Genomic DNA, 25,229 nt, shown 5'->3' on the forward strand with positions numbered 1-25,229 from the left:
AGACACACACACGCACACGCACACGCACACGCACACGCACACGCACACGCACACACACTAGCTCACTCACTTACTCTTTCACTCACTTTACTTCTGTCTTCTCCCTATCAAACACTCACAGCCACACACACGCATGCACGCACGCACGGACGCACGCACGCACACACGCACACAGGCACACACACATGCACACACACACACACACACACACACACACACACACACACGCACACACGCGCACACACGCACATACGCACGCATGCATGCATGCATGCATGCAACCACACATATATGCCATTCTGAATCAATACATTAGGTTCTGGGATGTCCACAGTAATGGAAGAAAGAGGATTGTGCCTGAAGCGACATTGTGAAATGTTACATTAGTCTTGTTTAATCATCAGATATTACTACCAAAGATTATTTTAATTGTATTGATCACTTAGAAAATGTATGTATTTAAGTGAAAGGACATCAAAACATCAGCATGTTTATGGAACACATATAAACATACCAAAAAGAAATTGAGTTCATTAGCAAGTGAGCTGCTTGTATTATTGAGCATGACTCTGACTTTGATCAATAGGGGCAGTAGAAACCACAATGGGTGTAGCCATTACAATGCTATAACAGTATATCCCAGGGGACACATATTCCATAGTAAATTTTCTAATAGGTTTTCAAATGCATTCTTCATAAGGGCAGCAGCACATGCAGTATTTATGACTCCACACCACACTAAGTACAACACCTATATCTGCCATGTACTATACAGTAGGCCTATTAGTATAATTTAAATGTTTTATTTAATTGAAACACACACACACACACACACACACACACACACACACACACACACATAGGTTATGGTGGTAAACTAAAATGTTGTATTTCTCTTCTTTTCTTTTACCATGCTACATGGGTTAAATTCCATGTGCTAAACTGTGTGGGACAGCTGCCCATAGCTCGATACCAATCGGATTTACTGTGCCATTGACATGTGCTGCTGAGAGTAATGATTATGTGCCACGTACAGTTCTCCCTCCCTTGGGACAGTTGTCGCCCTGTGCCCATGCTGGACAATAGGCTGCGCGGGCTGTTCCGGCTGCTACAGTCAAATCCTCAGTGTTCGTTTAACGCTATGCAACCAAATGGACCAGGAATGAATGGTTACATTTTTACACTCTCACATTTTGATTGATTGATTGATTGATTTAAATATGTATTATCAGTTTGCAGAATTACAGTAGGCCTTTATACATTTCAAGCACAACTCAATACAAAGACTGAACAACTGTGAGTGGACGACCCAATAAAGCATTACACCTTGTAATTTGCAATTGGATAAATTAACATATTTTATTGTGCGCGTTTTGCCCAGCTCTGCACTGTAGCCTACTAGGCATAGCTGGTATGGTAGGCTATTTATTTGACAATCAATATATATCTATGTTGTGTAATAGCTGGACCTGGACCATGCAGTTATCACTGGCCGGATGGAAATAGTTTTCCATTGCACGTGATGAGAAGGATGATCCTGGTTTCTGAATGGGCTGAACAAAGCTAAATATAATTTGATTTAATCATTATTAGACTAGATACAAAGATTTGATTTGAATTGTCTTCTAGTCAGCTGATGGGTTCAATATGTTCTACTGTATAGTATGCATCATGCATGCACGCTCTAGAGACCACATTAATCCAAGCTCTGAGACTGTGAATGTAAAGAGAAACAACCCAGAGCGATAGCGTGACTAATTTCCATAAATTCAAAGTATCTTCACCTTACTTTTACATGTCATGGTTTTCTTTATAAACTTCAAATGCCACAGACTTCAGTGCTGTAAGGACTTTACATATTATTCTACATTTCTGAAAAAATAGCCTATAATTGATATAGCCTAAGCCTACTGTACGTAGGCTATACTCCTAGCCTGCAGTTCACACAGCAGCCATGTTGACATTAAAGTAGGCGCCGCAGGGCATATAGGTGTAACCAATGATACTAAGGGGTCCATTCAGGTCAAACAGTCTGTGTGCTGCTGCTGATTCTTGTTGCTCACTGCAAAGGCTCTGCTGAATTACTGAAAAGGGAATGGAGCCTTAATTAGTATAATTGGTAGGCCTGCCCCTGTGTTTACCATAGTATTTCATGTCATTATGGCTGCCAATTAAATTCCATGTAGCCTATATGCTCTGTAACAGTGGTTCATTTTCAAGCCAAAAAACACCCCAAATTGATATTTTTCCCCAAGGAAGAATCACTCTAAAACGGCCATGTCAGTATGTCATGCTTAGGGACAGGGCACAGTGTTAATTCTGGTCTGATCTATAAAAAAAAATAGTTTTAACCCTTAATGCGAGGATGTTTTGCTTAATTATTTTTCCAACAAACTTATGAAATAGCTAGGAGTCGGACAACATCATCACCTACCAAAATAATAACACGTGCATAAAAAAAGAAACAGCAAAGCATAAAAATGGAAGAATAATACAAAAAGTGATGCATAAAAGGGTAGGGATAGGGAAGAATATAAATAGAAAATAATACGTTTTCCCCTTAGAGTATATACTAAGGTTTTCCCAGGCGAACGATTGGCGTACTTTTCAAGAGTTACTGCTCCATCTGGCGACAATATGTAGGAACTGCCTCTTGCCTTCTCATATTTTAAAGATGGCGGCGGAACTGAAGTCGTTACTAAGTTACAGGGAACGCTAATATTGAGAAGTGACTGCAACATGGCGAAGAAACATTGAAGAAAAAACTCAATCTCTTACTAGATCAATAACAATAACCTCAGATTGTTGCTTCTTTTGGTGTCAGGATAGTTAGCTTGTGTTTGTTTGAACCGTTAAAGAGCTTAACCGCGTCGCAAAAATGGAGGAGGAAGAGACAACATTGGTAAGCTCAGTTGCATGTTATGATACAGGCAAGAGCCAACACATTAAAATGTTTGTGCGTTTGTATATCTGCTGCACTGTGTATCTGGTGCCGTGCGATTTCTATTGTCGGTAACTTGAATTTACGACTTTGATCCCCGTTGTTAAATTCACTCGATTTGACTGAGAATACCATTACCCTTAGACCATTTGGTCCAAAAGATACAAATTCCATGTAGCCTATATGCTCTGTAACAGTGGTTCTCAAACATTTTCAAGCCAAAAGACACCCCAAATTGATATTTTTTCTGAAGGACCCCCGTCAGAAAAGATTTTGTGCCAGGGATACACTATAATAGGTTTCTTGATAAAAAATAAATAAATACAAATCATTGCAGAGCTTACAAATCGACTATGTTCAAATAAAGTAATATGCCTACAGATTTGCTAAGCAAAGCAAAGTTCTTTGTTTACCCAGGGAAGTGGACTAAGCTCAAGATGCTTGTTTACAGCCACACCCTGCTCATAGAACATTTCATGGTAGGGGTTCAATGCCTTGCTCAAGGGCACTAAAGCGGTGGTAATTTTAACGTGCGGGTCCGGGGATTCGAACTGGCGACCTTCCGGTATCAAGACCGCTCCGCAAACCGTTCGGCCACCGCTGCCTCATAGTAGTGGTATTAAATATTAAATACTCTTCCTGAACCCCCTCGACTCCTGAACTCCCCTCAAGGACCCCTGGGGGTCGAGTGACCCCACTTGAGAACCACTGCTGCTCATGCACATGTCAGTTTTCTCTTATAGGCCTATATTAACCATGCATAATGTACTCTTGCAAACAAAATGACCATGCTTCGTTTCCTTTTTCTTTACAGGGTCTGATTACTTACTATTGCTATGAAAAGTATTACAATCATGTAGTGAATGCTGCAGGTGAGGCTCAAAGGAAATTCAGCAATAATCCAATCTTCACATTTTTCCATGCTTATGGCACGCTTATGCAAGGTAAGACTTGTAATCAACTTCACCACTTGAACCTCAGCATCCCTACTCTGGGGGGAACATTCGCCTAAAATATGTTTTGCCAAAGACATTTGGTTTGGAGGGGGGGGTGTTTATAATGTGTTTATCTGAAGTTTCTGCCTCTTGGACATTTGGCTTTGTTATTTTTCAATAGATCAAATTAATGACGCTGTAACTAAGCTGGAGATGATAAGAGACAGACAGGACGTGGCACTTTGCACACTGATGGCGCTTGTTTATGCTGAGAAGAAAAAACAGCATCCAGGTAAACCAAGATGATTATTGTATTTATGTCACTATTAAGCTTTTGTTTTTACGGCATGCCTCTGCAGGAGTCCTCTATAAGAGGATCTGTCTTTCTGTATGTTTGTCTGTATGAATGTTGGTTTGTCTGTCTGTCTGTGTGTCCGGACTCCGGAGGTAATCTCACCGCTGAACCGATCAGTGCCAAATGTCTTGTGCACTCTGCCAGTAGGGCACATGTTTTATACTTATTTATTATTTAACATGTAAGTCAAGGGGTCCTGATCAGACTAAAACCATGCCCAAACTTGGAGTCATGCGTCCTAGATATGTCATAGACGACTGAAGTCACAGGCTAGCCACATGAATTCTGAGATCGATTGTAGCCACGTTGTTCCCAATTTGTGATGCTCTTAATTGGTTTCTCTGTGTTGCTACATGGCAGACAAAGAAGTTATTCAAGAGCTGGACGGTAAGGTAAAAGAGGATCGCAAAAGTGCATCTCCCAAGAGTCTCTACTATGCAGGAATGTTCCTCTGGCTCCTGGGTCGAAATGACAAAGCAAGAGAGTACATAGAGAGAATGATAAAGCTTTCCAATGGCTCTAGAGAGGTGAGTTGTGTACCCAAAATAAGCTATATTAATATTGAACTGGCATTAATTGAACATTAAGGTACCCAATTTGTCATACCACCTGCTGGATTTTTTTTTGTTTATTCTTTTTTATTATCTATTGTTCAGGGGATTATCCTAAAAGCCTGGATAGATCTGACATCTAGTAAGGATGCGTATGCCAAAAAGGCTGGAAAATACTTTGATGAAGGGCTGAAAGAGAAAGCAGATGTCTTCGGCCTAATGGGAAAGGTAAGACAGGTCCCATGAGGCCACCATGAATAGCATTTCTCAACAATGGCTGCTGATCCTCTGATAGGATACTGAAGCCTGTTAATATTGACCAGCTCTCTAAAGATCTGTCAACATCTCAACTTTCCTATTATTCAAGAGTGCACTTAACGTGTCTTTCGTGTTGATAGGATATATAATTTTGGTTGGTTTCACTGTAAAATTGCTAGCAATGCTTTTCTACCTAAATGTGTACATTTCATAAAAGCTGGTCATGGACACTACTGTACATGACACACGATATGATATACTATGTATGATTTGTCCATCCCAGGCACAATACTATGACTATCGGCAGAATTACTCTGGAGCGTTGGAAGTGGTCAACCAAGTCATTGTTAGTTATCCTGGGTTCTTGCCCGCCTTTGTTAAGAAAATGAAGCTGTTACTCAGCCTACAGGACTGGGAGCAAACTACAGATGCAGCACAGAGGTAATTGACTGACACTTGCTATAGACGGGGCTTACTAGATTGCCTGCCCTGAACTCATTACATTTTACTTATTGGGGGGTGTAAGTCTTCTCTATTGGTAAGATCAGAAACAAGAATTTGTAATAAGTTGCACAGTCAGGCTTTGCAAGAGGCTTGGCATTCAAGTGCAAATGAAAAACTAGCGTGATGCCTCAAACCAGTGCATACTGATGAAGCTATTGTTCCCGTCTGCCCTCCCCTCTGGACCATGGCCAGTGGCGGGCAGCATAAAAAGGCCTTTGAGCTGAAGTGCTAAAGACACACATTTCCCCGGATTCATTCAGCCTCAGGTTGTATGAATGGGTCGGTAATAGGAGAGCAGGGTTCATCAATATGTCTGTACACAGACAAAATGTGTCTGTGGCAAAGACTTGGTCTTGTCTGTGGCTTATTACTGAATGTCAGTCTCCAGGTTTTCTTCAGAATATGTATGACACTTATATACTATTATTATTACTATTTCCAAGGACCCCTTTAACTCTTTAATTATTGTACACTCATTTTGTATGTCCGTGGCAAAAAAATAATTTTGACAAAAATGTCCACAAGCCAGCATGGCAATGACTAGCTTTGGTCCATAGCGTTAAGGATTTCACCGGAAGAAAAACATCTGGTCAATGAGGTTTTTCTATTGACAAGATCTGTAGAATCTAAAACATATTTTTATCTTCCGGTGAAATATTTGATTTTCTGGCCAAAAAGTGCATTTTATACGTGTGGTGCGGGGCTCAGAGTGTGCCCACCACATCCAGGCTTTCACCACAAAACCGTCTTTCTATTGGTGAGTAGCGAAAGTGTTATTTTTTTTTTCAACAGGCAATGTCATTTTATTTTCAGTTTCATGTGTGTGCAGGAAGTTGAAAGTACCATAGCGTTAAGGAGAAGTCCTTAACGCTATGGCCCAGAGCTAGGCGATGACCCCTGAGGGCGAGTGACCACTCGGGTGCAGCCAAATTCTACAGATCTTGAGCAAAGTCAAGAGTTATCCCTGCTGTGCACTATTGTATTGGGAATTGGAAGGCATTGCCTGCTGTGCAAAATGCACATCCTTTCCTTCCAGTGTGTGCGCTTTCTTCCATAGATTTAATTAAAAATGTTCAACTGATCATGGAAATTATCAGGAAACGACTCTACCTCAGCAGTCACCATTGTTCTATTAGCTATGATAAAAGGCATATGCCTCAATCTGGTGTTCGAAGATGGTGTTCCTTTATTGGATTTGTATGCTTAATATTTCAGGCTCTTACAGATGGATACAAACAACCTGGAGGCTCTGAGGATGCTAGCACTACATTCTTTATGTAGAGACGGTGATATTGATGAGGTAATGTTTATTATTCATCAAACACTTATATAGAGATCAGAATAGAAATCTGTGTGTCATGTGTTGAGTTCTGATCCGGAGGCTAATTGATGAGAAATAATCTTTATTCTCACTTGACAGGCAGCAAAACAGCTGTCAAACCTCATCAGCAGCCTGGAGATTCTAGAACCTCACAACCCTGAGCTCCTCTACAGGATGTCCTTGGCTTTCACTCGCACTGTGAGACACGCTTAATTGTTTTAAGTCACTTCACTTCAGCAAAAGTCTGAAGCCCACCTGGCAGTGTTGATTTTGTCGACTAAAACTATAACGAAAAGTGTTCGTCGACTACCTTTTTTCACTGACGAAAATGAAATAAAAACTAACTATGATGATGAAAGCCAAGACTAAATATAATATATATTGACAATTTCATCAACAGACTAAAATGATAGGGAGGAACTAGTGGAGAAGAGATCCAGTAGAACTAAAAGACAAGACAGGTGCAACACCCAAGCGCAACCAAACATATTTGGTTGCACTCTGAAAATAGCAGATCTACAAGCTCATAGCTTGTAGATTTCAATTGACTATGAAATATGACTAAAACTAAATTACATTTTAGTCGAAAGACTAAGACTAAACTGAATAAAAATGTGCTGTCAAAATGATCACACTGCCTCTAGACCTAATCAACATGCCCATAAATGGCCAGGCTGTAAATGTGGTGATAATATGCCACACTATGTTTCTGTTAGAGTCCGGCTTTGCATGCTTCTATGGCTTGAAACTATAGTGCACAACTGCGTGCCTGCTCTTGTTGAATCACTGTTGACCAAACCCGGAAGGAGTGTGTACTTACGGGCCGGGGCAGCATGCGCTGGGTGAACAACTTTCATTGAAATGAATGTTCTGTGGTGTGGGGGTGCATGCTTCAATCCTCTAGTTTTATATAGCTTGTCTATGATTGTGATTTTGTGATAAAAGAAAAAAAGAGATTGCACATGCACTAGAAAAGCCCATGTGGGAAAACTGGTTCCAAATCAATGTATTTACATTTCAACCTGCATAGAGTCTTCATCAGAAGGAAACGGCACACATGCACAACATTCTAGCACTTATTATGTTTTGTGTGTCTGATTAATTCCTAATAGTGTGGTCAGAATGAGAAAGTGATTCAACAGACACATAGGATGGTGGAGAGAGCCTTTTCTCAGGCATCAGCCGATTCAGACCTGGCCACTGAACTAGGTTACCAGCTGGTGCTGCAAGGCAAAGTCAAGGAGGCCATGAAGTGGTACAAGACAGCCATGACACTGGATGAGACCAGTGTTTCTGCTTTGACAGGTACATGATCCAGCTGTCTGCTTAACCCATTAAGACCTGAGCACCCGATTCTACAAATGTCTTTTAAATCCTAACAGTTTTCTGAAAAATGTTGCTATGTCACTGTTTCATGTCAAGGACCCCAAATATTATGTGTATTTGGCAGCTAAGTGACATAGATGCGTTCCAGGTGTTAACACCCAGAGCTGGTACAATGCTCTACTATTTCTGTAGATTGTGAGTTTAACCACAACAACTCACAATGTGTAGCAACTGAGCTTGTAGAACTGCTATTTTCAAAACAAATTCAATTTGTATTATGTATTTTTTGTAATTGTATTTATTTATTTATAAAGTGTTTGCTTAATGCTTATAATGACTTGCCTATAATAGGGATGAAAGCAAAAGCAAGCACTCGGTTGAGTAATTCCACGTCATAATGTCACGGTTCTGGAATATACAGACTGTAGAAACGAATAACGTGAGTGCTGGTATTCTTTTCTACAGTCTATAATAGGGATGCCCAGGTTAAAGTGGTTAAAAAAACAATCCCTCTGTTGCATAGGCATCATTCGTTGCCAGTTGACTGAAGGGCACTTAGAAGACGCAGAGCAACAGCTGGAATTCCTCACAGAGATCCAACAATCCATCGGAAAATCCGGGGTAAGGCCTATATTTAAATATTGTTCTTACCACTCTGTGGTATGCTAAGCCTTAACATACCACAGAGTGGTAAGAACAATATTTGAAAATGGGATAATTGTTCATGGGTTACAGCTCATGATGATTTCATTTTCATTTTTTAAATTGTCAAACTGTTTGTCAAGCCATCTAAGAGGATGAGCAACAGCTGGTTCTGTAGGTCTTCAGTGTTATGGCTTTAGCTTTCCTTCCTTGGAGAATTGTCACAGTCACTGTGTGTTGGTGTCCTATCTCTGGTATAAGTACTTCAGTCAACGTCCTACCCTCACCCACCCTTTTGTTCCTCTGTCCATCCCCTGTCCGTCCATTACTGTACTGTACTCCTTTTACCCCTCCAATTTCCAAAGCAGTTACACAAACACACAAATAGAAACAGACAAACAAAAACAGAACAGACACTCTTGCTCTCATACTCTCCCAGCACAAATCGTGCCCTTTTCTCTTAATCCCTGTGTTTCCTTAAACAACCATATTATGATAGATTGCTATTGCTAGATTGCTAGATCTTGAGAAGTACAAGCATTTTTTCTATCTTAACTGGTTCACATTCGCTCTGTTAGGAGCTGTTGTACTTGCGTGCGGTGCTTGCAGTGAAAAGGCGGCGGCCCCAGGAGGACATCGCCAACCTACTGAACGATGCCGTGGACACCCACTTCTCGGCCCTGCAGGGTCTGCCTCTGGGTGTGGAGTACTTTGAGAAACTCAACGCTGACTTCCTCCTGGAGATCACAAAAGAGTACCTGGCACTGTGCCCAGCTAAGGTCTCATTAGACTGTTGTTGTGATGCATCAGTTCTCTATCGATCATTTATTTTAAAAAATCGGATTCCAATCTGGATGTGGCACAGATCTGAATTCAGGCTGGATTTGGCTGCTAGTGTAACATCAGTTTGAACACAGATCTGTAACAGATCCGCTCTGGTCACTTGCAAATCGGATTTGGCTGGATGTGACTGCAGTCTAAATGGGGCATTATACTGTAGGTTCAGGTGCTTTTACAAAAAGTCTGAAGCATGTTTAAGCTACTGTATGATGTGGGATTTTCAGCATGATTCTTTTAAGCACTTAAAAACTCTATCGTCCCTATTCTTGTGCGAACATTCTGTGAAAATGGCCGAGCTACAAGCTCACAACGGCGAAGAGATTTGGTGAATTGGTGTAGAGAGGGTAAAAAAGCACCTAGTAATTATAGAAACCTGGTATATACAGTACTATATAGGGTTTAAATTGATATTTTCATTTGCTGTTTTAATTTATTTTTAAATAATTATTTTAGATTTTTTTTACTCTCTTGCGTGGACACCTGGAGGAGAAGCCTTTCCAGAAAAAAATATTTAGAAAATAAATGAAAACCGTAAATGAAAAACCACAGCCTCTCATGTATTAGAAGGACAGTATCAGTCACCAGAAAAAAGGTTTTTTTTTTTTTATGAATCTATCATGATTAAAATGGAGTTTGAAGTTACAATGGGTTTGTATATTAAGAGGGCGGGGCAACTAAAATGAATATCAAATATCGAAATAGTAAATGAAGCAACTTAAAAACTGTATTGGGGTGTTCACATAAGCCTGACTAGACCAAAAAACAAAGTTTTTTTTAAAAAGTGAAATATCCTGTTAGATCATGTTTGCCAGTAAAGTTACATCTTATCAAAGTCCACTGTGCCCCCCCAACCCCCGACATAGTTTTTATGTCTTCTACAAAGTACTATGGGGAATGATTGATTACATTTTAAAAGTAATTACTGTCTGATAGCATTTATGTTCAGTGGGGATTAGTACGTCGTTGGGGGGTCGGGAAGTAATTTATATCTTCATGCAAGTGCATTGAAGCAGTCTAGAATGCGCCGCGTTGTGAGCTTGTAGATCAGCTATTTTCACTACTTCTTAAACATTTGTTTTATTTATTTATGACATTACTGAAAAATAATTGAATTTAGTTTTTAATTCATGAACATTTGAGCTTTTTTGGGAATGTTTTTTTGAAAATATTTTGAAATAATAATTAAAAACAATAAAGGGACCCATAAAAATGTGTCCGCGACCCAGCGTTTGGGAAACAGTGGTGTAGAACCTCCGCAGTCATCATCATCGGCATCATTTTTCTGTTCCAGCCTCCAGCCCAGGGGCAGCCGCCCGCTCCCCTGCTCCAGCGCTGTGCCTCCGTGTTGGACACCGTGGTCAAGATTGTGCCAGGTCTCCTGCAAGGCGTATTTCTGTTGGCCAAAGTAAAATTTCTGTCTGGTGAGCATTGCATTTAAATGTTAGAGAAAGTGTGTATGGTTTTGTTTTGTGTTTTGTACAGAAGCCAGAATCCTGAAACTGGGGGGAACTAGATCATAAGAACATACTCTGGTTGAGTACCCATGAGCATCCCTCACTCTGGGCAGGTAGCCCAGCAGGTACTTAGGAACAGAGGCATCTAGGATCTTGAAGACCAGACACAATGAGAGCTGAGATACTCTCTCCTCCACTCTTAGCCACCCCAGGCTACTAAAGTGGGCGGAGGTAAAATGTGACCTGGGGTTTCATTTTAGTAGTAACCTCACAAGCTTGTTTTGGGATGTACAGATGCCTCTGTACCATGAAGTACAAGCATAGTCAAAGTGACACTGAATGAGGGCACCAGCCAAGGTCCTCATAGCACTGCTGTTGACATAGCTAGGGTTGTAGGCAGTTGATCGAACTAATGGATTTAATCTTTAATCTCTTTTATTGTATAAAAAAAGATTTCAAACCTTTTCAAAAAGAGCGACAATAGCAGATCTACAAGCAGTTTGTAGATAATTATTTTCGTTTTTCTTGCATGTTGATTGTAAATATGTGATTCTTTTTTTTTCACATCGAATCATTGATATAAAAAAACAAAGACAATTATTAGACAAATGTGAGATTATTTGATTAATAAAAAAGGCAATCTATAGAATAATTGCTAAGACAATAATCAATAGTTGAAGCCCTATTTGAGCTGTAAAGTGGATGTGTTGCAGGTGACATTGATGCTGCTCAGAGCAGTCTCCAACATTGCCTGAACCAATGTCCTTCTCACGCCGATGCTCACCTACTCATGGCCCAGATTCACCTGCAACAAGGAAACTTTAAACAGTGCTCCCAGTCTCTTGAACTCTGCCTCAGCTACAACTTTGAGGTAAGAGAAATCCAAGTGACACTTCATGGCAATATAACAGTGGCTCCCACACACGTCGTGATGTGACGTGTTGTGATCTAGTTAATTTTGAGCATGTAGATTGGCATTTTGGGAACTTTTGATAATTTGTATGGAATAGCACATAAGTGGTTAAACTTTTATTTAGCAAATAAAATATAAGTTTACAGAGAGTGCTAATATAGTTTGCATGGATATGGATACAGGTGTGTTTTGAGATTTTGACAAGTCAAACAGTTTGAAAACTACTGGAATTAGAGTGATAAGAAATCCATAAGATAGTAAACCACTGAGAGAACAGTTTGAAAACCACTGGAAGTGGTTAAACTTATTACGTTATTGCATGGATATGAATACAGGTTACAGGTTTTGACTTGCCCTTTGAGCACTTTGGGCAAGTCAAACAGAACTGTTTGAAAACCACTGGAATTAGAGTGCAGTATTATCTGCAGTGTATGAGTGTCATGTCAACCCAGGAGGTGGATTGAAAACACAAAACTTGTTTTCCTTTCCCTTTTCCTCAGTATTAATTGGCTGTGAAAAAGGGATAATCATGTGTTCTTCCACCCCAGGTTCGAGAACACCCCTTGTACCACCTGATCAAGGCCCAGGCCCAGAAGAAGATGGGTGAACTGCCGGGGGCCATACAGACCTTGCAGATGGTCATGAGTCTCCCAGGGGTCCGTAGAGCTGGATCCTCATCGAAGTCCAAGAGCAAGAAGCTTGAGCTGAGCCACGCCGACTGTGTGTCTGTCTTTTTGGAGTTAGCCGAGGCCCTCTGGCTCAATGGAGAACAGGTACAGTATGAGAGCTGTACCTGATACACAGGCCTGTGGTCAAATAGTACACTCCTAAAATAAAAGCGGGTATCCGACCATATTTATATACATAGATTAGAGGGGCCTGCGCCACAAAACTAAGCTGTACTCATAATAACTACCGGTATAATAAATACCAGACCAGCATCTTGGAATATTCAGACTTCTAGGACACACTGTATCAATAGGACAAGGATAAATAATGTCTTCAGGTCAAGAAAGATCACTCCTCAGTCCTCACATAGCCTAGTGTAAGACAGAAAGGCCATACCTAACAATATAAGAACTGATTCCACAAACCCCCAGAGGTTTAGCTCATACAGGTATGCTGAGTTAAGACCGGTTTAGGCCATGTGTCCACTAGATGTCTTTTTTCAAAAAGCGCTGAGAGGCTCATAAATTGAATTAACACTAAGAATTATATTTCAGCATGAAGCAGCCAAGGTGATGCAGGATGCCATCAACGAGTTCTCAGGCACCCCTGAGGAACTGCGCGTGACCATTGCCAACGCCGATCTGGCCCTGCTGCGCAGTGACACAGAGCTAGCGCTGACTATGCTCAGAAACATCACTCCAGAGCAGCCCTATTACATACAAGCCAAGGAGAAAATGGCAGAGATTTATCTGAATCACAGGAAAGAGAAACGCCTCTATGCCAGCTGTTACAGGTGAGCGGGAATCTTTAAACTCAGGCCCGTCCATTTCATAGTCACTAACAAATGATGCGGACGAGTGTCCGCAGGTCCCGCACAGACATATGATGTCATTGCAGACCTAAAGTGGGCCCTGAGCAGACGTCCTGTCATTGTGTCTATAACTGTTAGCGTACCCTGTGTCACAAAATATGGTTCTGTTTGTAAGTTTAAGTCTGCACACTGCAAAGTAGCTCCTAAAGAATCACATTTTAGCACTCATGCCTATTTCACACCGACTTGTATTTCATGTTGCACCACTAGCATCAACAGGTGACCTTCCCAGGTGGCTAAGCTACCCGGCAGAACCCAACCCCCCCTTCATGTCACCCGTATGTGGTCTCATGTACAGTACCACCTCATCACTTTCCAATGGCATTGTTGTTTCCAATTTGCGTGCAAAAACAATGGGAAATGTTGTCTATAAAATGTGGTTGGTACACTTTTTGAGTATTCTTGAAGTAGGCCACGGATCATCTATGTGTGTACTTGTCTGAATCCTGTTTTCAACACTGCATGCAGCTTTAATCTTACCCGGGGCCCTGGCATAATGCCAGGTGGCAGTCAAATGATACTCGCAGCCATTTATCTTTTCCTAGCGGCTGATCATCCCCTCCACCAGGCCATGCTTTACCTACATCACATCCACAGCCTATAGTATTAAAAGATTGAGAAAGTTCACGATTTTACAGTAAATTTAAGTGAAAAGTTTAACTTGCGATGGTGCCTCTAATGCTGGTAGAAGTGTACAGATAGTCCTCTTCATACTTACAGTATGTTCACAGGCATTCCAACACCGAGACACCACTTAAGTAATCAAGCATCCAGGGAAGATACGTGTCTGTATAATGAAATGGTGCAATGTCATGACTTAACTCATATAGGCCATATTTAGATTGTGGCTATGTGAATGTGGTCAATGCGGTGTGTCATTCTATTCCCCAGAGAAATGGTGGAGAAGCTGCCCAGCCCTCACACATATCTCTTGCTAGGCGATGCTTACATGAACATTCAAGAGGTGAGTGGGAGATTTTGATGAGAGTAGTATAAATGTCTAAATGTAGTATGTTTTTCATAATATTTAGAGTAAGATGAAGCCAACAACATGCTGTGACTTCATCTCCTTACGGGGAAAGGAAGATCCGTTAGAGTTTCTGGTGTTGCAAAAACAAATCACATCAGATTTAAATGAAATAAATTAAATGTCCTTTAGCCGGAGAAGGCCATAGAGATCTATGAGCAAGCTCTGAAGAAGAATCCAATGGATGGTGCTTTAGCCAGCAAGATTGGGAAAGCCCTTGTGAAGACCCACAACTACGTCAAGGTTTGTGATGCATTGCACACCATGTACAGTAAGAGATAAACCTGTTGTAATCCTCCACGACGGAGTAGGAATTTCATGGAGGCCGTGGCTGCCATGCCTCTTCAGTTTGGCCTTATGCCCCTCAAAAACGATATGCTCTAATACGGTTTTTAAAGATCAGAGTCTTTTGTTGAGATTTTGAATTGTTATCGGGCAACAACCATAGGGCAAACAGTGAAAGTGGATCCAAACATATCTTTATTGATTTATTTATGCTGCTATCTACAGTATATGCTGACCGCTTCTGTTATGCACCTTCATGTAGTTAGGTTTTTAATATTGATTTTATTTATGTAGTTAAGTTTTAACACTGATCACATTGAGGGATTTAATGGCCAACATCTTGAGACTGTGAGGTGTGTGAGGTTTAGCGCACAATGCATTTCAATTGCCTTTTAATCTGTGATTGATATTGTTGATAATAAAGTTGAACCTCGAACCATGAACCTTTATTTCATACTACATATTAAAAATAAAATAATCTGTAACACTTAAACTATGTTCATGGACATTTTGTTAATGTAATAAAGTATTGTTTTACTTGACCCTGCTCGTTGCTCTGGTATTTGGCCTCTGATCTCAGAAGATTTACAGCACCAAAGGCCAAAGTGGCTTTGCCCCTAAAAGACTCCAGGTCTGTCCGCGACGCAGAGCAATGTTGACACAGAGTTGCTGTTGACTTCACACAGGCCATCAATTACTACGAAGCTGCCCTGCGGACTGAGCAGCAGAACTTCCTGCGCTATGACCTCGCTGAGCTGCTGATGAAGTTGAAGCAGTATGAGCGCTGTGAGAGAGTTTTACACGAGGCTCTGGAGCATGACCAAGGTTAACCACTTAAAACCATTCAGACCTGAGGACGCTGCACGCATCTATGTCACCATAGCTTTTAACCACTTTAACCATTATTTTAATCTTTAGCTGTTGAAAAATAGCAGATCCTCACTTTTTAACTCAAATATTGGCTTCTGGGAGGTTCCTGGAACAAATTATTTTCTGATGGGGGTCTGCGGCCAAATGCAGATAATTCTGGCGGTCCTTGACATGAAAAAGTTTGAGAACCACTGACATAGAAAGGTGTCAGAAAACTGTCAGGATTTAGAAGACATTTTGTAGAATCGACCTCAGGTCTAAATATAGGGTTTAACTTAACACCCTATATACTTCATTGAACGGGGTCTCCAAAGGCGCTATCATTGACCCCACTCCTGTTCCCCTTTTACACCAAGGGCTCTATTTCCTTTCGAAGTCCCTAAATCCACTATTTTGGGATTTAGCATTGGGGAAGGGGTGTTCCCCTGCAAAAGTTGCTATTTTGGATACCAGCCTAAATCCCTAAAACAACTCTGCTACCTGTTACATTATGCATAGTTACTGATTATGGGGATTTTTATATTATTGTAATCCATTCATTATTTTCTGCGTAATGGAGTGATGAAACTGAACGAGCGAATGGAATCACGCACAATGCACGGCACAAATCAAATAACTTCTTTGAATAGACAATTATTTAAACACAATGGACACAAGGAATTGCCACTCACTTCTGCTGATTATAGGAAAATTGCAATGACAGAGATGCGTGGAGAATATGGAGAGATGTTGTCCGTTGAAGCAGCCTGACTGCACATGTCCATTGCTGCAGTCACACCGCTCTATACCAAACGGATTTGACATTACGGCTTACGGGTGCTTTTAAACTGCGCTAAGCGCTTTCCCAAATGTATGTGGCCAAAATAGCAATTTTGGGGAAAGTGTGCCAACACGCCCACGGCCACACCTCCAGGCGCAAATAACGGTGTCGGCATAATCGATAGCGGGTAGCGCTGCCCGAAAATACCATTTATGGGCAGTGCAAGCTGCCCTACCCGTAATTTGCGGGCAGCGTCGCGGGTAAGGGCACTGATTAAAATAGAGCCCCAAATCTCTAAGCCAAAATAGCCGTTCTACAAGCTCACAACAAGCTAGGTCTGCTATTTTCACCAAACGATAACCTATTATGACATGCCCGGAAAGAAATGCAAGGGTTCAAAGTGGTTAAATGTTTACAGTGAGCATTCTAGACAGAGCTCTCTGGCTTTAGACGTGGCAAACAAAGTCACGGAACGACTGAGTCACCCGCAATGGCTTTTGCACATTTGTGATGATGCAAATCAAGCATGTATATATACGTATAAACATCTGGATACAAAGACAATGCAATTTCGACCCGAGGCTGAACTACTGTGAATTTTGTAAAACAAATCAAAACATCTGTAATGGCCTTTTAGAAAAATGTGATGTTCCATGCCATACTACTTTATGTTATTCTAATGGTGGTCTTAATACTGTGTATTTTTTTCTTTACACTTACACTTTACCGGTATCACAATCTGTTGTTTGTTTGTACTGTGAGGCAGTATGAGCTTGTAGATCTGCCATTTAAGTGCGCACCGCGATGCACAACAAAGTATAACTCCGGCTTAATGTTTGCTTTATGTTTTGATCTATGCAGTGAATGAGCTGCCAGCTCTCACAGATGATTGTCGTTATCTGGTCCTGTCAGCAAAAATCCAAAATAAGGTTGGCAAAAACGAAGAAGCTTTACTTTCTCTCCAAAAAGTAAGTATCTCCAGATTACCCGCTTCTCTGACAGGCTCATATAGTGCTTCTCTGACAGGCTCATATAGTGCTCAAAATGTTCAGATGTGCTCAAATTGTTTGGCAAGAATCACCAGTTGAATCCAGGTTGTGTCTTTGCCATTAACAAAGTATATTTACTGAATACTGTACTTTACTTCTGTAGTATTTACTGCTTTACTTTAGTATTTGTATTTTTTCACTCCACTATGTTTCATCAGACAAATATTGTACTTTTGACTCCACTACATTTCTAGGAAAGACAAAAGTATGAATCATGAACTAACCACTTAAGCCCTATTTCAAATATTGTGATAATGGCAGATTTATACGTTCACAACTGACTTGTGGATGAACTATTTTCACAACTGAGTTTGTGGATGTACTATTTTCACTATTATTGATAATTCTGTTCATGCATTGTACTTTCTACTTCAGACTATTGAATACTTAAGCATTTCTAAAAGCATGTACTTTTGAATATGTAAGGTTTTTTTTTTAAAGCAAGTACTCAAGTACACATTTTACCTTCACCAGGCCTCACTCAGACCTTTAGGCCTCACTCAGACCTTTACTGCATTGCTGTATGCTTGTTGGATGAATGTTGTGTAGTGTCATGGCCGCCACAATGCATTTCCAATGGGAGTCACATGGTTTGACACAACATTTGTGTTGTATGAGGGGGAGGGGCGCAGTCGAAACACAGCCGAAAGCCATACAACAGCTTGTAGTCCAAAATGTGGACTACAAACCATGTGACTTCCATTGGAAATGCATTGGGGCGGCCATGACACTACACAACATTCATCCAACAAGCATACAGCAATGCAGTAAAGGTCTGAGTGAGGCCTTACAGTTTAGTAATATTTGAGCAGGACTGTACTTTGGTACTGTGGTTCAGTATTTGTTCCACCACCACCACAGGCCCGAGACGTGCAGGCCAAGGTACTGAAGCGGGTGCAGTTGGAGCAGCCCGACGCCGTCCCTGTGCAGAGGCAACTCGCCGCCGAGATCTGCGCCGAGATCGCTAAACACTACACGAGTCAGAGGGGCTATGAGAGAGCAGTCAAATTCTACAAAGAAGCTCTTGTGTATTGTGAGAGTGATCGCAAGGTCAGCGCAGCTGAATCAAAAAACATCCTGTGTGTCCGACTGCAGCTGTACTGGACAAGCCCTGGCACCTTTTTAAAAGTCTTATCCCTGTGTTGTGGTTTTTAGTCCTATGTGATTGACGATTCAATTCAGGCAAGAGTCAAGCATGTAAGCTTGCTACAAATACATATCGTCGACGTTGGCCGGAAACCTTTTATGTCCAAATCCGGTACTTTGCAGGAAATGGAAAGAATAATGTGTGTTCCAATGGATCCAATGTAGTTATTATTTAGTCACACACTTTTGTTAATACTTTTCACTGCTTCCACTTTAAAATTGCAGTTCTACAACGCATTGCATCGTGATGCGTTGTGAGCTTATAGATCGGCTAGTTTTTCTATTTTGCACAACACTGCTGTATGAGAAAGTAGGGCATAATTTATGAGAAAACATGGAGATAACAAGGTTTCTGACTGATGAAATTTACGAATTAGGGAAACAAAGCACAGTTAATTTGACCGGAAAACAACACACTGTCTCTGTGATAGTAAACGGAAAACAACGTGTTCTTCAGTTGAATGGATGCCCTGTTTCTAGGTGATGCTGGAACTGGCACGATTGTATCTCACGCTGGACGATGTGGACGCCTGCCAGCAGCAGTGCAGCGTCATTCTGAAGAATGACCAGTTCAATGAAGATGCCACACTGGTTTGTTCTTTGTGTGTGTGTCTCTCTCTCTGCCTCTCTCTGCTGTTTACCTCTCTCTACCTCTCTATCTATTTATCAATCTATTCTATATATTTGTCTGTCAAGTTCTTTGTGTGTGTGTGTCTCTCTCTCTGCCTCTCTCTGCTGTTTACCTCTCTCTACCTCTATTTATCAATCTATTCTATATATTTGTCTGTCAAGTTTTGATTGTTGCTCTTTTGTCATCTATGTCTTTAGATGATGGCTGACCTGATGTTCCGGAAGCAGGACTATGAACAGGCGGTTTTCCATTTCCAGCAGCTCCTGGAGCGCAAACCAGGTGAGACGGGGCCCATGGTTCTCTCATGACAGATAATTTACTACAAAAGAGGACTTGAAAGACTTTTCATTCTCAAACATATTCATGTCAAATGGATGTGTTTTTAGCCACAGACCACATTTTGTTTCAGCAACGCCCATAAGAGAAGCTGTGAGATTGGCTATTTTTGAATAGCCGAAGTATAATTAAAAAGTAAAATTGGGTTAAAGTGATACAACTGACTGTGATACTATATTAATATATATATTAATATTACGTTGGACAGCCTTAACTACCCCTGGACAGCCTTCAAGGACCCCTGGGGGTCCCTGGACCCCACTTTGGGAAACCACTAATATGCACTGCCGATTCGATCTGCCCTGGAAATGAATTGTACCAATTGTAACTTTGTTTTTTCAGACAACTACCAAACACTGTCACGTCTAATCGACCTGCTTAGGAGAGCTGGGAAGCTGGAGGAAGTTTCCAGGTTTCTGGACATGGCGGAAAAACATTGTTCTCGTGCCAAGTTTGATCCCGGCTTTAACTACTGCAGGGGACTTTATCTGTGGTAAAGCCATTAATCCAAAGCAGGTTTGATTCCTCAGAAGGTTATTATGGGCCTATCTGTCTGGCATCCGCTGATTAAGTTGTAACTACCCACAGCACAATTCAAAGCCTGCAGTTGGTCAACTAGATAAAATTAAGTGGCCAACTCAAAACTTATGGGCACCAAGAGTAATAATAATATAAAACAAAAATAATAAAATAAACTGTAGCAAACTCAACGGTACACTGAGGGCGGGAGTGGCTCAGGGGTAGAGTGACTGCGGTTCCCAGTTCGATCCTGGGTTCCCCCAGAGTTGGTGTCAAAGTGTTCTGAAGCAAGACGCTGAACCCCTTATTGTTCCCGATGTGCAGGTTGGTGCCTTGCACGGTTTCCTCTGCCATCAGAGTATGAATGTGTGTATGAATGGGTGAATGTAATGCACAATCTATTTAATGCGCTTTGGATAAAAGCGCTATTATTGCACCATTTACCAAACGCACCATTTACTCACTGTTTAGGTATACAGGAGAGCCTAATGATGGCCTGCGACACTTCAACAAGGCCCGGAAAGACAATGACTGGGGCCAGAATGCGGTGTACAACATGATTGAAATCTGCCTAAACCCCGACAATGACACTGTGGGAGGAGAAGTATTTGAGAACTTAGACGGTGACATTGGGTGAGTTTCAGCACATCGGCCAATATCCAGTTATTTTACGTTATTTACATTTATTTGGGCCATTTATATGCAGTCCTGTAGACTTGAGCAAAAGACGGAAAAACACAAAATATACTTAAAGCTCTGTGTTCTAGGTGATGCTGTGAAGTTGCGTCTAATGCCTCATGTTTGCCTCTGCATAGGAACTCCACAGAGAAGCAGGAGTCAGAACAGCTCGCTGTCAGGACTGCGGAGAAGCTTCTGAAGGAGTTAAAGCCGCAGACGCCCGGCGGACATGTCCAGCTCCGCATCCTGGAGAACTACTGCTTGCTGGCCACTAAGCAGAAGGCAAACGTGGAAAAAGCCCTCAATGTTTTCACAGAGATCGCAAACAATGAGGTAAGTAGGCTACACTCCAGATGGCGCACGTGATTACATCACATTCTTCTGTGCAAATTGTCACTCTCGAGCTGAAACCTTGTATGTCCATTGTCCACATAGTTACTTTTCAAGTTTTCATGGAAATAGAAAAAATAACCTGTGTTCAAGATGGAATGCAGAGCTTTTTGTATTTTTCTTTTTTGTATGTGTCTATGGCGTTAACATTACTCTAACAGACCCCCAGGTGAGGTTAGAATATTGAAATATGTCTTCCCTGTGTATTTTTGGTTTCTTCCTGAAAGCTGAAAGCCTTTGAGTCAAAAGGCCCAATCGAAATACACCACGTTCGTGACATCACAATATCATCCCCTCCACTAACCCCTCCCCTTTTATCATACAAAAACAGCTGTGGGTTCGGCCACCCACCTGAAAACCAGGCATACTTAATGAACTGGTGGGTGTAGCCACATAAACATATTTTTAACACTTTCTGTACACTTTTTTGAAAAAAATATTTCTCCTAGTTAGTATAATCATAGTACTACACTACATAAGTGCTATCTAAGGGGGCTAGGGTAATTGCTACGGGCCATGATGGAGTCTGAAAAGGTGGGTTTTCAGACTATGACGGAAGATTGGGTGTGAGGCTGTAGTTCTGATTGTAATGGGAAGTGCATTCCATAGTTTTGGAGCCAAGAGCCAAGAGACGTGTGGAGCGTTGTCCCAGCGTTTTTAGTGAAGGTACTTCCAACTTCCCTGCGTTGGCTGATCTGAGTGCGCGGGAGGGTTTGTAGGGTTTGATCATACTTGCAAGATATGGGGGAGCCATACCTTTGGTTGCTTTGAAGGCCAGCATCAGAGTTTTGTATTCTGTTCCGACCGGGAGCCAATGGAGGGAGCGGAGAAGGGGGGAGACATGTGAGAATTTTGGCTGGTTGAAGACCAAGCGAGCTGCGGCATTTTGGATAATTTGGAGAGGCTTAAGTGCACATGCCGGTAGGCCAGTAAGGAGGGAGTTACAATAGTCAAGTTTTGACAAGACTGTTGTCTGGATTAGGAGCTGGGCTGACTCCTGGGTGAGGAACAGTCTAATTGTCTGGATTAGGAGCTGGGCTGACTCCTGGGTGAGGAACAGTCTAATGTCTGGATTAGGAGCTGGGCTGACTCCTGGGTGAGGAACAGTCTAATGTCTGGATTAGGAGCTGGGCTGACTCCTGGGTGAGGAACGGTCTAACTCAGACTGTTGTCTGGATTAGGAGCTGAGCTGACTCCTGGGTGAGGAACGGTCTAATTCAGACTGTTGTCTGGATTAGGAGCTGGGCTGACTCCTGGGTGAGGAACGGTCTAATTCAAGACTGTTGTCTGGATTAGGAGCTGGGCTGACTCCTGGGTGAGGAACAGTCTAATTCAAGACTGTTGTCTGGATTAGGAGCTGGGCTGACTCCTGGGTGAGGAACAGTCTATGGATTAGGAGCTGGGCTGACTCCTGGGTGAGGAACGGTCTATGGATTAGGAGCTGGGCTGACTCCTGGGTGAGGAACAGTCTAATTAGGAGCTGGGCTGACTCCTGGGTGAGGAACGGTCTATGGATTAGGAGCTGGGCTGACTCCTGGGTGAGGAACAGTCTAATTCAGTCAGCTGGGCTGACTCCTGGGTGAGGAACAGTCTATGGATTAGGAGCTGGGCTGACTCCTGGGTGAGGAACAGTCTATGGATTAGGAGCTGGGCTGACTCCTGGGTGAGGAACAGTCTATGGATTAGGAGCTGGGCTGACTCCTGGGTGAGGAACAGTCTATGGATTAGGAGCTGGGCTGACTCCTGGGTGAGCAACGTCGTATGTTATAGAGTGTAAACCTACAGGATCGGGTAACAGCTGTGATGTGTGTTTTCCCTCCCATCCAATGTTGTTATTATTTTGTCACAAGCCCTTGTTGTTATTTTCATTAGACAATCATTTCATCATCATCAATCATGATCAATCGTCATTTCATTCAGACAGATTTAACCATTTTCAACTAGCGTCTTGGAGAGTTTTCTTTGCAATGAGTTGTGAGCTTGTAGATCAGCTATTTTACTTTGTTTGTTTTTACACAACATGGTCATACAACAAAATATGAAATAGGGCATTAGAGGAGTAGTTCACCCAAACATTTACTTATTTTCTATCAATTACACACCCAATGAAGCCTTGAATTCATACAGATATTTCTGTTTTTGTTGCTTTCCTAAGCCAATAATTTGATGACTGACGGAAGGCTTCATTGGGTGTGTAATTGATGTAATTTGGCGGTACAAGGTTTCTACCCGACAGTGATGAAATATTACAGGATTATTATCCCAGACCCTGTTGGTTGAGCTGTCCTAATTGATTTCAGAAGCTCCCAACTGGAAAGCTCTTTGTATCATGCCAAACATTGCTATAATGTAACGTTACATAGTTACATTACAATCTCTTATTTCATTTCAAATATATTACAAACTGTACAGGGGGGTCCCGCCGCGCCTCAAGCCTGTTATAGGCTGGTCCGGTGCATCTCAGGGGCAGGACTGGTAACAGGTAGAAGGAAGGCACTGGAGCAAACCCGGACAGTTAAAGCCTTTATTCAGCAGGGCGAAAGTAAAAACAACGTTGTTTTTTACTTCACCCTGCTGGATAAAGGCTATAACTGTCTCCAGTGCCTTCATTCTACATATTACATGTCTACAATGTTGCTGTCATGTGTGTTCTACATGACAGCAGATCTAACCAGAGTTGTTTTCACTTCAGAAAGACCATGTGCCAGCGCTACTGGCTATGGCGACCGCTTACATGATTCTGAAACAGACTCCTAGAGCCAGGAACCAGCTGAAGCGCATAGCTAAGATGAACTGGAGCATAGTTGACGCGGATGAGTTTGAGAAGAGCTGGCTGCTCCTGGCAGACATTTACATCCATTCAGGGAAATATGACATGGCTGGGGACCTCTTAAAGAGATGCCTCCGTCATAACAAGGTGAATAAATACATTGTGGTAACTTAAGGCTGAATATCTGTTGTGCAAGTGTATGGTTATTTGTTATGCAATATAACACATACTTTATGTACATACATACATACATACATACATACATACATACAGTATGACACATTTGTCCTCTTTTCCCAGTCATGCTGTAAAGCCTATGAATATATGGGCTACATAATGGAAAAGGAGCAGGCATTCAGAGATGCTGCACTCAATTATGAAATGGCATGGAAATACGGTAATCGGACAAACCCAACCATTGGTATGTCAAAAAACAAAATAATCTGAAATGCTTAGCATGTCCAAATCTATGAAATTTAAAAATGATTATCATTGATCATGCATTTCTAATACACAACATGTATATTTATTTCAGGGTACAAACTTGCTTTTAATTACTTGAAAGCAAAAAGGCATGTTGATGCCATAGATGTGTGTCACAAGGTGAGTGAAACAAACGTTCTCAAACATTGTAATAAAATTATAAAATATATGCGTGGCCTATGCATTAGGCCACAGGCCACAATAACTGAGAGTGTAACTCTAAGAGTTAAAGTCCTGTAAGGGTCCATTTGGTTAACAATATTGTCAGCCATTTTCCTTGGAGAACCCCTGGAACACCCTGGACCCCAGTTTGAGAACCACTGTGATTATAGATTAAGTGTATTGTCTTGCATGTATGTTTTTCTTCATACTGTGTATTATGTGTTTCTCTTTGAAGGTTTTGGATGCTCACCCAAATTATCCAAGGATGAGGAAAGACATATTGGACAAAGCACGTGGTGCTCTACGGTCTTAAACTTGAAGAGAGGGAGGGAAGGAGAGAGAAAGAGAGATTTGATTGAATACTTTATTGGTTGGAAATGTAAACAGCACATTGTACATTCAGACATTAAGGCTAAAAGGAAAACCATCCTGTGTGTGTGTGTGTGTGTGTGTGTGTGTGTGTGTGTGTGTGTGTTTCTGTACCAAATTAATTTTTTTATTGACAAATTAAAATAATCTGTTTTACAATGAAATTAATAAACA

The 25,229-nt window shown here is 41.5% G+C and overlaps 1 protein-coding gene across 1 annotated transcript; it reads left to right on the forward strand.

Moving 5' to 3' along the window:
- The first annotated feature begins 2,685 nt into the window (after positions 1-2,685).
- Positions 2,686-25,229, forward strand: ttc21b (tetratricopeptide repeat domain 21B). Its single transcript, XM_079517519.1, has 29 exons — positions 2,686-2,902; positions 3,756-3,885; positions 4,058-4,168; positions 4,592-4,758; positions 4,888-5,010; positions 5,324-5,481; positions 6,760-6,844; positions 6,965-7,063; positions 7,978-8,170; positions 8,715-8,812; positions 9,412-9,612; positions 10,965-11,094; positions 11,841-11,998; positions 12,589-12,813; positions 13,264-13,502; positions 14,472-14,544; positions 14,740-14,850; positions 15,579-15,717; positions 17,384-17,490; positions 18,433-18,621; positions 19,198-19,308; positions 19,546-19,627; positions 20,027-20,177; positions 20,675-20,836; positions 21,019-21,214; positions 23,964-24,188; positions 24,342-24,462; positions 24,577-24,644; positions 24,922-25,229. Exons 1-29 carry the CDS (start codon positions 2,879-2,881, stop codon positions 24,997-24,999), a joined length of 3,954 nt encoding a protein of 1,317 aa, XP_079373645.1. The 5' UTR covers positions 2,686-2,878; the 3' UTR covers positions 25,000-25,229.

Source organism: Electrona antarctica (genome assembly GCF_951216825.1).
Source record: "Electrona antarctica genome assembly, chromosome: 13".
Lineage (NCBI taxonomy): Eukaryota > Metazoa > Chordata > Actinopteri > Myctophiformes > Myctophidae > Electrona > Electrona antarctica.